The sequence below is a fragment of the Oncorhynchus nerka genome, linkage group LG24 (genome assembly GCF_034236695.1).
Source record: "Oncorhynchus nerka isolate Pitt River linkage group LG24, Oner_Uvic_2.0, whole genome shotgun sequence".
NCBI lineage: Eukaryota > Metazoa > Chordata > Actinopteri > Salmoniformes > Salmonidae > Oncorhynchus > Oncorhynchus nerka.
The window spans coordinates 36,320,667-36,332,958 of NC_088419.1; the positions used below are offsets into that span (position 1 = coordinate 36,320,667).

Consider the following 12,292-nt stretch of genomic DNA (forward strand, 5'->3'; position numbering starts at 1 on the left):
GGAGGAGCACGTAGTCTACCATTGTAATTATGTTGTAAGCAAGTCGCAGATAGGCATGCGAATAGAATAAGTGAACAGGTAAACCTACTGGCAGTGACAAAATGGGTCTCTGAATAGTAGGATATCTATCAGCAATTTCAAAAAGTCTCCAATTTGGTAGCCTGTATCTGGGTACTGAGTGGATGAACCGGCTCAAAGATGGTGGCATTTACAATAATCAAGGAGGAGGTTTGGAAACCGTTAGTCCTGGACCTATGACTGTCAATCAAAGGTCAACAAGAGGCGCAGAAATAAATACGTTTGAGAACGTAGGCCATATTGTTTTTTAGGGAACAAGCTGTTGATTTTTTTTGTCAAGTGATGAGCAATTTTAAGGACATTAAGCCGACTACCCGTCGACTGAGCTCGGATAATAATTCCGTGAGCAGCAATGACTGGGATATGGCCAATGATGTGTTTGTGTCCTGCTACGAAGAACCGATGGGAGAGACTATACACGGGGAGATGGACTCGGTCCAGTCCGGCTTGGAAATGCACTTGCCTCCGCTGTTGCTAGGCGATCACCGTTTATCTCAAGACGGCATGATATTGGGCCTAGTGGAGGAAACTTACTCGGGCTATCACTCTCTCCCCGACTCAGGGACAGGCTATTTGGACATCACAAACGACCTGAAGTACACCGAAAGTGATGGGAGTGTGACTACAAAGAAGCGGAACCGCTCCAACAGTTCCAGACACCGCGGGGAGGTCGTCACCGAGCTGGGACCCGAGGAAGTGCGATGGTTCTACAAAGAGGACAAGAAAACCTGGAAGCCATTTGTTGGACACGACTCTTTGAAAATTGAAGTAATTTACCGCAAATTATGTGAACTAAACCCCTGCAAGGTGAAATGTCGCAATCATGCCACCGAACCAGAGAACCCCAGTGGGTCAGCCACGGGGTCCGAGGCCCAACCGGAGGATGTGGCAGAGGGGGGAGCTGTTCAGGCGGATCCGGCAACAGGAGAAGGGGAAGGTGGAGGGGAGGGAGGATACGAGACGGATGACATCGACCTGGATTCCATAAGTGTCAACGTTGAGGCTGTTTGCGTCAGAGGGGGTCTCTATGAAGTGGATGTCAAAGAGAAAGAATGTTACCCCGTCTACTGGAACCGTGAGTAGCCTATTCTTATCACTATAGATGTTTCTCTCTCTCATGCTATTTGTCTTGTTAATCCTGGTTTTATCACACTGATGCCATTCCTATTCAATAAGCATGTCATAACAGTCCCACATCTGTCCGAGCATAGAGCAAAGTTAGCCTACTGCTCATTCAATACCTGCTCATTCAATACAGATGGACCGACATGACCATACATCGCAACCCCTTTGTCCACAGAGCAGGACCGTATTCCTGTGATGAGGGGCCAGTGGTTCATCGACGGCACGTGGCTTCCTCTGGAGGAGGACGAGAGTGACCTCATCGAGCTGGAGCACCTGGCCCGTTTTCGTGGCCACCAGATGAGGGAGATCTACGAGACTGCCACCGAGGTGGTGACCACCGCAGTGGACAGCAAGGACTGTAAAGTGGATGGTCTCAATGGCAAGTGGGACGGGGGCGTGCCATGTGGGGCGTCTGGCGTGACAGTGTTGATGAAGGGTGTATTGTGTCACATTCTATGTGAATGATATAGATGAACAACACACACCGGTTCTGGGCCCAAAAACAAACACTTTGTATAAGGAAAGAAAATAACGTGGCTAGAACTTCGCACATGGCTACCGCAGAAAACAAAAACAAGCGATTCTTATTGGACAATTTCATATCTGGACAATTTTCTTCCGTTTTATTACCTACTGAACACGACCCTTGATTGAGTGCATGCAAGCGGTGTATGGAAGTGGGATTTCTACAAAAGTCACTGGAGACTTAATTCACATTAACGGAAGGAAGTTATTAGGTCTATGTTAATTAATTTCCCTCTTGATTCTTACAGCGATCCACAGTTTGAAACTGAGCCGAAGCCATGTGGACTGGCACAGTGTGGACGAGGTGTATCTCTACAGTGATGCCACCACCTCCAAGATCGCACGCACTGTCACCCAGAGACTGGGCTTCTCCAAAGGTTTGTATCCCCACTGAGGTGAAATAAGAATCCTCTGTGTTTCACTGCCTACAACGAGGTGTATAACATCTAACTTAAAACCTGCAGGTACAATTGTGCACCTATGGTTATAATGCATTATAAGCCTTGACATGTATTTTTTTTCATCTCATAATGATCCTGAGTAAAAACATCAATTTTGACAGAAAGAACTAGCAATCTTTTGTGGGATTTGCTCAAATACTGTGTTTCTGTACTGTATAAAACTACATTTACAGTGTTCTGTATAATAACTGGTATAATTCCCCTGTGTCCTCCTCAGCTGGCAGTAGTGGGACGCGTCTCCATCGGGGCTATGTGGAGGAGGCAGCGCCCGAAGACACACCGCCCGAAACAACACACATTGTCTTTGTGGTGCATGGGATTGGCCAGAAGATGGATGAGGGCCGCATCATCAGGAACACAAGCATGTGAGTTACAGGAACAATGAACTCTGTTATAATACTGTATAAAACCCTATCAGAACCTGCCATAGAGTTTTATACAATCTCATGTGTTTATAATCTAGTATTATTGTACGGAAAGCGAGCAGAGTGGGAAGAAAGGATACCAACGATTGGACCTGGAAGATTCAATCTAAAGCTGTCGCGGCACCATTGTTTACGATCACTTATTCACAGCTATGTTGTGCAATAATAATGCGCTCATAAAGCTTCATGAAGAGGGTATTCCTAGAATATATGACCAAACATTCTTGGTAGTGTAACGTTTGTTCATGCGCATCTGCCTCTGTGCCTTTACTCGTCTACAGGATGAGGGACGCTGCTAGGAAGATGGAGGAGAAGCATTTCTCCGATCGTTCCACAGAGCATGTGGAGTTCCTTCCTGTGGAGTGGAGGTCCAAACTGTGCCTGGATGGAGGTATGTCTGGCCAAGTTTGGCCACACCTACTTTGTGACCTATTGAAGACTTGAGTGGTCGAGAAACGTTGTCGCCGATAAACCTCATGGTAGCATAGATGGCAGAGTGCAGAGTCCGGTTTTTATCGTATGTGTATCTTTTTCTTGTCTTGTCTCTCTTGCAATGAGACAGACCTGTATACATAAAGATGAAATAAAATATCCCTTTAAGTAGTAACATCAGCTATTAGTGTGTATAGATAGGTCATTTTGCTTGTAGTCCCACTGTTTGACATACCGGATGGACTGAAATGTCTTTGAAGGTGACTTGGTGTGTGTGTGTGTGTGGTTGTGTGATGGTTGCAGACACCGTGGACTCCATCACTCCAGACAAAGTTCGAGGACTCAGAGACATGCTCAACAGCAGTGCTATGGACATCATGTACTACACCAGCCCTCTGTACAGAGACGAGGTGAGACTCTCTTAATTAATGGCACCACCCATTCATTAACATTCCAAATAAATTACTATAAATCCTATGAGCCCCTCCTCCCCATGTTTGGTGCCACCAGCCACCGCTGGTCTGTATGTCTGTAGAGTAGACAACTATAGGGGCCCACTGGTCACTGTGAGTCAAATAAACATACAGTAGACATATGATAGTGTCCACTTTCGCATGCCATGTGTCTAGACACACACACACACACACACCTGTCTGCAGGTCCCATGCATATTTTACCACATACACGCACACACTCAATCTCAAATTCTAATATCTACCAATTTGCAGTTGCAGCCTAATACACAAATGTAATTCATCATGCTTCGTGTGTCTGTAGATCACTAGGGGTCTAACTCAGGAGCTGAATCGTCTATACACACTCTTCTGCATGCGGAACCCAGAGTTTGAGGAGAGTGGCAAGGTGTCCATCGTGTCCCACTCCCTGGGTTGTGTCATAACCTTCGACATCATGACAGGCTGGGACCCCGTACGCTTCCATCATGAAGAACTATCGCCGGACCCAAAAGAGATGCAAGAGTGCTGGTCAAGCTATCAGGAACATCACCTACAAGAGGAGCTGAGACTCACACGACTCAGGTAGGTAGACACTCAATAGCCAGGGTCAGGCTCTAATTTCCCCTCCCCCCAAAAAATATTATTTTGTTTTGTCATTGTTGTTTGGAACCCACTGCCCGCAAGTCGTCGTCAAAGTTTGCCACCCCCCAACCCGTCCGTTGGTTGTGCCTGTTGAGCTGGCGTGTACGGAGCTCGTGCGCTCCCGGTATCCAAACATGCACGGCTTGAGAGATGCGATCCCAGGTCAAGTGTTTGTAGCTAGCTACCTAGTTTATATATCAACAGTACTGCCAACAGTATCACCCCCACCCCAGGCTTGACTCGTTGCACACGGGATGCTGGGCGTGCTTTGGCAGAACCCGCTGGTTGCCCTGTGTGTCCTGATAGGACCCAGGCCATACCCCCTCTTTATAGAGCCCCACAGAGGTGTCATATAATACCCATAAAACCTAACCGTCAAATGCGAATGGTTCCAATCATTTTTCCACCATTCATTTTTCCCACAGGGGATTTTAGATACACTTAAAATAAGGGCTGTGTTTTGTGTAGGCTTACCCTGGTGTGACTTTTTGATAACCATGTAAATCTCTCGGACAAGGTGACTTTTATCTATATATTCGTCTCTATTTACGCTCAGATTCGAAAATGCTAATTAGCATCAAAGTAGACATCATGCAAGACTACAAATCCCTGCAAGCACGTCATCTTTAGCTGGCACCTTTGCTAACGTGTAAATGTAAAGGAATTTCGACAATTGATTCATTACTACAGTTAGCTAACATTAGATAGTTAATCTAGAGATTCTTACCTTTGCCTCGATTCAGCAGTCTCGTCCAGATCATCATGGCATTTTTCGTTCATTTTTCGTTAGCCAGCAGCTAATTAGCATTTCATTTGTTGGGTGTAAAATACAAGCAAATATATTGATAAACGCCACGTTGTCCGAGACAGATTTAAACGTCACGCCATAGTAAGCTCACACGAAACACAGACCCATTATTTTGTGTTTCTGAAATCCCCTGTGGGGAAAATGTATGGTGGAAAAACGATTGGACCCATTTCTCTGTTTGACCATTAGTTTTTATGGATATTATGATTCATACTGTTGTACTCTATGGTGTTGTTAACGTGTTTGTTGTCTTTGTAAAATAATTCATTTGAAATAGTACAAAAAACAACATGTACTGCCACAGCAGCATCAAATTGTATTAACACTTGTTAACACTTGCTTTAGCCTATATCATCATCAATATTTGGTCTGGTTGGCTGAAAGCCGCAGCAGATAGAGGCAGAAAGACATAAAGAGGTAAATCACAATCAGTAAAAGAAATTGAGCTCGCTAACTTGTAGATTTACATCAGTCATCAACATCAATGATCACCCGATTTTCCCGATGGCATTCATGTCTTTAAGAGGGAATGTAACTTACAATTTGTGATGATGAGAGAGTGTGTTTTAGAAATAAATAGGCCTTTGCCGAGATACACTATATATACCATTTTTTTTAAAGAATATGGACACCCATTCAAATTAGTGGATTTGGCTATTTCAGCCACACCCGTTGCTGACAGTTATATCAAATCGAGCACACAGCCACGCAATCTCTATAGACATACTTTGGCAGTAGAACGGCCTTCCTGACGAGCTCAGTGGCTTTCAACGTGGCACCGCCATAGAGTGCCACCTTTCCAGAAAGTCAGTTCGTAAAATTTCTGCTCTGCTAGAGCTGCCCCGGTCAACTGTAAGTGCTGTTATTGTGAAGTCTAGGAGCAGCAATGGCTCAGCCGCAAAGTGGTACGCCGGACAAGCTCACAGAACGGGACCACCGAGTGCTGAAGTGCGTAGGGTGTTAAAAAAAACATCTGTTCTTGGTTGCAACATTCACTACTGAGTTCCAAACTGCCTCTGGAAGCAACGTCAGAACCAAGAACTGTTCGTCGGGAGCTTCATGAAATAGGTTTCCATGGCCGAGCAGTCGCACACAAGCCTAAGATCACCATGCGCAATGCCAAAGTTTGGTGGAGGAGGAATAATGATCTGGGGTTGTTTTTCATGTTTTGGGCTTGGGCCTTTAGTTCCAGCGAAGGGAAATCTTAACGCTACAGCATACAATGACATTCTAGACAATTCTGTGCTTCCAACTTTGTGGCAACACTTTTGGGAAGGCCTTTTCCTGTTTCAGCATGACAATGCCCCCGTGCACAAAGTGAGGTCCATACAGAAATGGTTTGTTGAGAACGGTGTGGAAGAACTTTGGGATGAATTGGAACACCGACTGCGAGCCACACCCGACATCAGTGTCTGACCTCACTAATGCTCTTGCGGCTGAATAGAAGCAAGACCCCACAGCAATGTTCCAACATCTAGTGTAAAGCCTTCCCAGAAGAGTGGAGGCTGTTACAGAGGCAAAGGGGGACCAACTCCATATTAATGCCCATGATTTTGGAATAAGATGTTCGACGAGCAGGTGTTCACATACTTTTAGTCATGTAGTGTATGAATTCTGAAAGTATTTTTATTTAATAAATGTTTTTATCTCCCTGAAATGTCTGTTCACGGAAATTCATTAGGCACCAAACAGGGGGAAAAAACTGGCTCAAACAGGGAGGGATTACTTCAACTTTCCAACTCATTTTCTGTAGGATTTTTTTTTGCTACGCTGTTTCCTGTTGAATACGACCCAGATCCCACCGCCATTTGTCCCCAGTGTTGAATGTTTATGTTTCATTTACGGTTGTGTGATAATATTGGTGTTGCATTCATGTCTAAAGGTTACGGGATTTGGAAAATCAGTTTGCTGGTTTGCAATCCCCATCATCTGAAGGCTCTTCTTCAGCCTTGAAATTTAAGGTGACAAATTCCATATTTCATTCCTTCTAATTGTTATGACAGATAGATTGAGCCATGGATTTAACCGCGGCTCCCCTCTGATTTTCTCTGTGCCTTTTATTTTGTTATAGGTGGAGAACTTCTTTTGCATGGGTTCTCCCCTGGCCGTGTTCTTGGCGTTGCGAGGGATCCGACCGGGGAACAACGTGACCCAGGATCACATCTTACCCAAATCCATCTGCCAACGTCTCTTCAACGTCTTTCATCCTACCGACCCTGTGGTGAGCCAACCAACTGAACCAGACAGTAGAGTCATTCAGTCATGCAGTCAGTCACTGATGGTAAAGGATTGGAAGGGAAAGGGGCTCAGGAAGGGCTTTGGTAGGGGTGGAAACATACCTGCTGTTTCCGTTTGTGCTTCCAGAGTCAAATCAAGTGGCTGGCTAGATAGTGTACGTACGATTTGGTTTTGGGTTCCGGTTCCCGAGATTGCTGATGGCATCATGGAAGTGCTTAATGATGCCTATGGCTGTATTTTCAGGCGTACCGATTGGAGCCCCTAATCTTAAAGAACTACAGTAACATTTCACCTGTCCAAATACACTGGTGAGTAGTGGATTTAGTATTTTATTTTGAGTAGAATAGATCACAGTCAGTACACACACACACACACACACACACACACACACATATTGGGACAGCACAGAATCGGCAGCAGAGCAGCACCCTTGGAGCAGTTTTGTATGAATCAGTGTTTGTGAATGACATGTATTGTATTGTGACCGGGATCTACAGGTATAACACAAGTAGTCCGACTCCGTACGACCAGATCCGTCCCACGCTTCTCAACCCTGCACTGAAGGAAAGTGCATCTGTCTCGGACACAGAGAGCCTCCCTAGCCCCTGTACCTCCCCCCCTCAGGCCCGAAGACACTACGGAGAGTCCATTACGAACTTGGGGAAAGCCAGTATTATGGGTGAGAGAGAGCATGAGTGACGGGGGGAGGAAGGGAGAGACATAGGGACTTTCAGTGGTGGATTCTTCATTTTTATCTCCTTGCTTTTTAGACTTTGCTCTTTGTTTATCTTGTTGGTGTTTTTTACTTTGGTCTTTCCTGAAATTGGCTTATTTTGTTATTTTATAGTAGAGAGAGTGGGCTGTTTGGCTTTAGTCAAGGACAGACCTACGCATTAAGATTTATATATGTGTGTGTGTGTGTGTGTGTGTGTGTGTGTGTGTGTGTGTGTGTGTGTGTGTGTGTGTGTGTGTGTGTGTAAAAACAAATATTCTGTGGAAATACCACATTTTTGCTCGCTGAAACAGAAGTAGATTGCATAGCTGATGTAGCAGCAAGCCAAGCACAGAACCACTGTCCAGAAGACCCAGCCTCAACAAATCAATGGAGAGCCATTAAGTCTTGTCACAGGGATTGACACTATAGAACCTATGAATAAAGGATTTCCTTCATTCATGATTAGATAGTATTTTTACAGAACACTTTGCAGTATAGGACCAAGTCTAATGCAATTATGTAAATCAATGGGTGTGATAGGTACAGTATAAATGTTCCCTTGTTTTCCTGCCTATATCTGTGAGAAGTTAGTAGACTTATGTGTTGTCCTGTGCTGTGCCATGTGATCGTGAGTGTGTGCATGTGTGCTCTCTGTCTCGGCAGGCGCGGCAAGTCTCGGCAAAGGCATCGGCGGGATCTTCTTCTCCCGCTTCTCGCGCTCAAGTGGTCACGTGGGCGGCGTGGAGGAGGAGCCTTCCGACTCGGAGGGCGGGGTCTTGGAGGTGGATAATGCCGTGTCAGGGGAGGAGGGCGTGGCTGCCGAGTTAGTGGAGAAGTTAGCGGTAGTCGAGGAGACGAGAGAAATAGAGCACTCCATGTCTCGTTCCACCTCGGCTATCCTGGACAACACCACATGTACGTATCCCTATACCAGATCTATTCAACCGAAGCATCTACCTTAGTGCTCCCCACAGACCTGGATCAATTATGCATTGCAAATATTTTATACGAAATTGTTGAGGTGTGCTTGATTTAGCTTGTCAGGCACAATCAATCAGTCAGTCAAATGTGTCTGTAAAGCACAAGGTGCCGGTTTCTTTTTAGTTCAAGGTAGAACTATTTTGGGTTCCATGTACAACCCTCTGTGGAAAGGGTTCTACCTGGAACCTAAATAGGTTATTCAAAGGGTTATTCTATGGGGGGGACAGCCCAAGAACCAAACCGGTGTCATAACCAAAAGTGCAAACTCATGCTAGGCAGGCTAAATCAAGCACATCGTAATTATTTTTAAGTATATGAAAAATGTATTGGACCCTACTCCTTCATATTGTTTTCGAAAGCCAGCAGTGAATTTTACTACCCACTATGCCCTTTTGACAGAGTTTTCCCTATTGCATTTTGTAACTGCTTTGTCCCCGTATCTATGGCTAGTATTTAAAGTGTGTGTTTTTTTGTGTGTGTTTGTTGTGAAACTCTTTGTCTTTCTGTGTGTTACAGTGGAGTTGGAGAGGCGTATTGACTTTGAACTGCGAGAGGGCATGGTGGAGAGCCGCTATTGGTCGGCGGTGACCTCTCACACTGCCTATTGGTGTTCACACGACGTGGCACTGTTTCTTCTCACTTTCATGTACAGACAGGAGTATCCCACTCAGCTCTCTGAGGATAACCCAGAGTTATCCTAACCCACAGCCAACACACACGCAAACACACCCACTTGATCTTGCAACCAGACCGAGGAGACTTGTCTGTGTGTCAGAGACCACTCCACAGCCTGTGGTCAGCTGGTGGTGATCTCGTCAGAGACCGTTCCCTTTACCCTACGGGTTCTAATAGTGACTGTTCCTCTAATGTTCCCAATGCTGTCAATTCATCCACCCTGTGGGTTTATTGAATACCGTCTCCCCTCCAAAGCACCCACCCCAATTAAGACTGTTCCTCTTTCCTGTGACCGTAAATGATGACTGTGTCTCTTGGACTGTGTTGGTGTCGGACACAGCTCTGACTCGGGTCTGTGTGACTCCTGAAACTGTAGCCATGGCTCAAGCCTAACCTCTCTCAACTCTGAGCATCAACACTCATTCAGATGTTTAGCCTGTTGAGAGAGTTACATTCAAATCCATCCTTTCATGGTCTGAATGCCTCAGAGAAGCACACTGAAACCCGTTCAATTGCATCGTTTGATTTCAACCCGTCAGGTCGATCAAAGTGGATTGTTATTGGAAGGGTTGAAGTAGCCAGACGGAACACTGCACTCACCATCGTTTTATCCGTTCAGTTTAACCTGGCTAGGGTTAAAGCCAAATGAATGATGATGACATTGGATGGAGCATACTTAGACTAAATGAAATGCAGCTCTATATACTAACTGTACTGGTTGCGACGATGCGTGGAGTCGCCAAATTATGTTTACACTAACTGACTAACTGCAAGACTAGGCTGAAAGATACTAATGTTGGATACACAACTTTAGCAAAGTTGCCAAATACAGTTTTTGTTTAGCTCTCTCTTATAACAGTGGCAGGTTCGGTCGGTTTTGCTGGTCAATAGGAAAGCCGCCGAATTGCTTTGTTCTATTGTGAATTGTCTTGATCGAAAAGAGCACTCCATTTGTAATACTAACACTGACATGTTGCACATATACGGTAGCTTTACATTTTTTCGGCACTTTCTAGTCAGGCAACGAACAGAGATACGACATATCGGTAAAACAACAGTAAAACACACACATGAAGGACTCAAAATGTTTCATGTGCATCTGTTGAACTGAAACAGAGTAGCAGTAGAGAAGTCTGCAGAGTACACTCCTTACGATTCTAAAACTTTTATTTCAATCAATAACTATTCGGGCCAAAATGAAAAGGAAGCATGATGTGCAGTATGAACGTAGACGGGGATGAATATGCTCTGCTTAAGATTGTCTTACTAGTAGTGGGGGATTGTAGCATGCCACATTGAAAGTCACCTGGAGGGTTCCTCTGTGATTTTTTTAAAGTAAAAAAAAAAAAAAAATGTATTACACTAACACAGAGTGACATCACTCATATTGGATCTCTGCCATAATCAAGGATCAATCAAGCTTGCCATCAGGAAGTTTTTTTATTTTTTATGTTTGGTGTCATGTATTTTGTACACAGTATGTGTTTAAGTTCTCCTCAGATGTGTTTGAGTCCATCCCTTGTTAAGTCATACTGTCAGATTCCTAGGTATGCTACTGTGTCATCCCGTTGCGTCTGCGCTTACAAATGCCTGATTCACACTATATGGCCGAGCGGAGCTGTACTGTGCTGGCACAGATATTTTCTTTTCACTTTGTCCTTTCTAGCGTCATTCCAGCAACTCTGGTGTATACGTAACCAGGCCAGTTCCAATACAGCTTGATTAAGTTTGGCTCAGTAGTGTGAAAAGAGGATTCAGAGGATTTTGTTTGTGCTTCACTCCTTGGATTTGCATATCCTTGTTTCCATGTCACACTGTCACTGTCACACTCAAACATAGCAAGCTGATACCTCCTTCTTCCTTATGTTACAACTTACCCATTCATGTGCCATAATGTGTAACTGACATAGATGTCTTCTCTTAATTGTGCATAGAGTTGTCATTCGAGGCTAAATGTACTGTACCCTAAGGGCATTGAATTGTGATTGATTGTGTTGTGGGTAGTCCATTCTTCAGCTATACTCCCATTTGCCTTGCACTAGAGGACATGTTTCCACTTACTGCCCAATCCACTGTCATGCTCATTGCTCACACTTTTTAACCTGTGTTTTGTTCAAATTAATGACGTATAATGCTTAACCTTGGTAACCCTTTTGTTATACATTAAAATGTATCTCTACAGCTGTCTGTCTGTGGTCTCAGTTTATTCATATGTGCTCATGAACAAAGACAAGACAGCCCGTCGGTCATTCCACCAATTAGGTGCCTTTTGAGTAGTGTAACTTCACCTAATTTTAACATTCTGTCAAAAAGAGCACATGTTCATACCTAACAAAAAACAGATGGCTTTCTCATCTGAAGAGGTTAAATAAATAAAAATACTTCAGTAAGTGCCAAATAAAGTAACAAGGTTGACCGTAACAGTGTTGACGACTTCATCTTAAATCAGCCATAAATCTCCTGTGACGGGGAATGGAAGCTTGTTGTGTGCAACAGGGAGGGGCAATCGAATGCAAGCTTGACAATTTTTATATTTATTGGGGAAACATTTCTAGTTTGTCTATGGGTAACAGGGTTGACCTGTTATGCTCGCCCCTTTTAAGTTTTCAACCACAAAACACCAGAAAACGGGGAAAAAGAATAGAACCAGCTCACTATGATTTGACTATTAGATGTTCAATGTGTCTTCAGATCTTTTTTTTTTAAGGAGTAGTTTCACCATGTTAAAACGA

At 44.3% G+C, this 12,292-nt stretch overlaps 1 protein-coding gene across 1 annotated transcript; it reads left to right on the forward strand.

The window, feature by feature from the left end:
* Nucleotides 1-51: 51 nt before the first annotated feature.
* On the forward strand, nucleotides 52-11,744 carry ddhd1b (DDHD domain containing 1b). The gene is made up of 13 exons (XM_029631694.2): nucleotides 52-1,153; nucleotides 1,379-1,582; nucleotides 1,977-2,105; nucleotides 2,407-2,554; nucleotides 2,896-3,005; nucleotides 3,350-3,456; nucleotides 3,824-4,083; nucleotides 6,834-6,912; nucleotides 7,023-7,172; nucleotides 7,433-7,497; nucleotides 7,687-7,868; nucleotides 8,568-8,819; nucleotides 9,402-11,744. The coding sequence occupies exons 1-13, from the start codon at nucleotides 361-363 to the stop codon at nucleotides 9,584-9,586; spliced, it is 2,664 nt and encodes an 887-aa protein (XP_029487554.1). The 5' UTR covers nucleotides 52-360; the 3' UTR covers nucleotides 9,587-11,744.
* Nucleotides 11,745-12,292: the final 548 nt, after the last annotated feature.

Bases quoted from the DNA above. Each gene is read 5' to 3' on its own strand.
- ddhd1b (XM_029631694.2), top strand. From the start codon at position 361: ATGAGCAATTTTAAGGACATTAAGCCGACTACCCGTCGACTGAGCTCG. The intron at 1,583-1,976 runs GCAAGTGGGACG...TGATTCTTACAG, and splicing joins TAAAGTGGATGGTCTCAATG to CGATCCACAGTTTGAAACTG. The intron at 7,498-7,686 runs GTGAGTAGTGGA...CGGGATCTACAG, and splicing joins TCACCTGTCCAAATACACTG to GTATAACACAAGTAGTCCGA.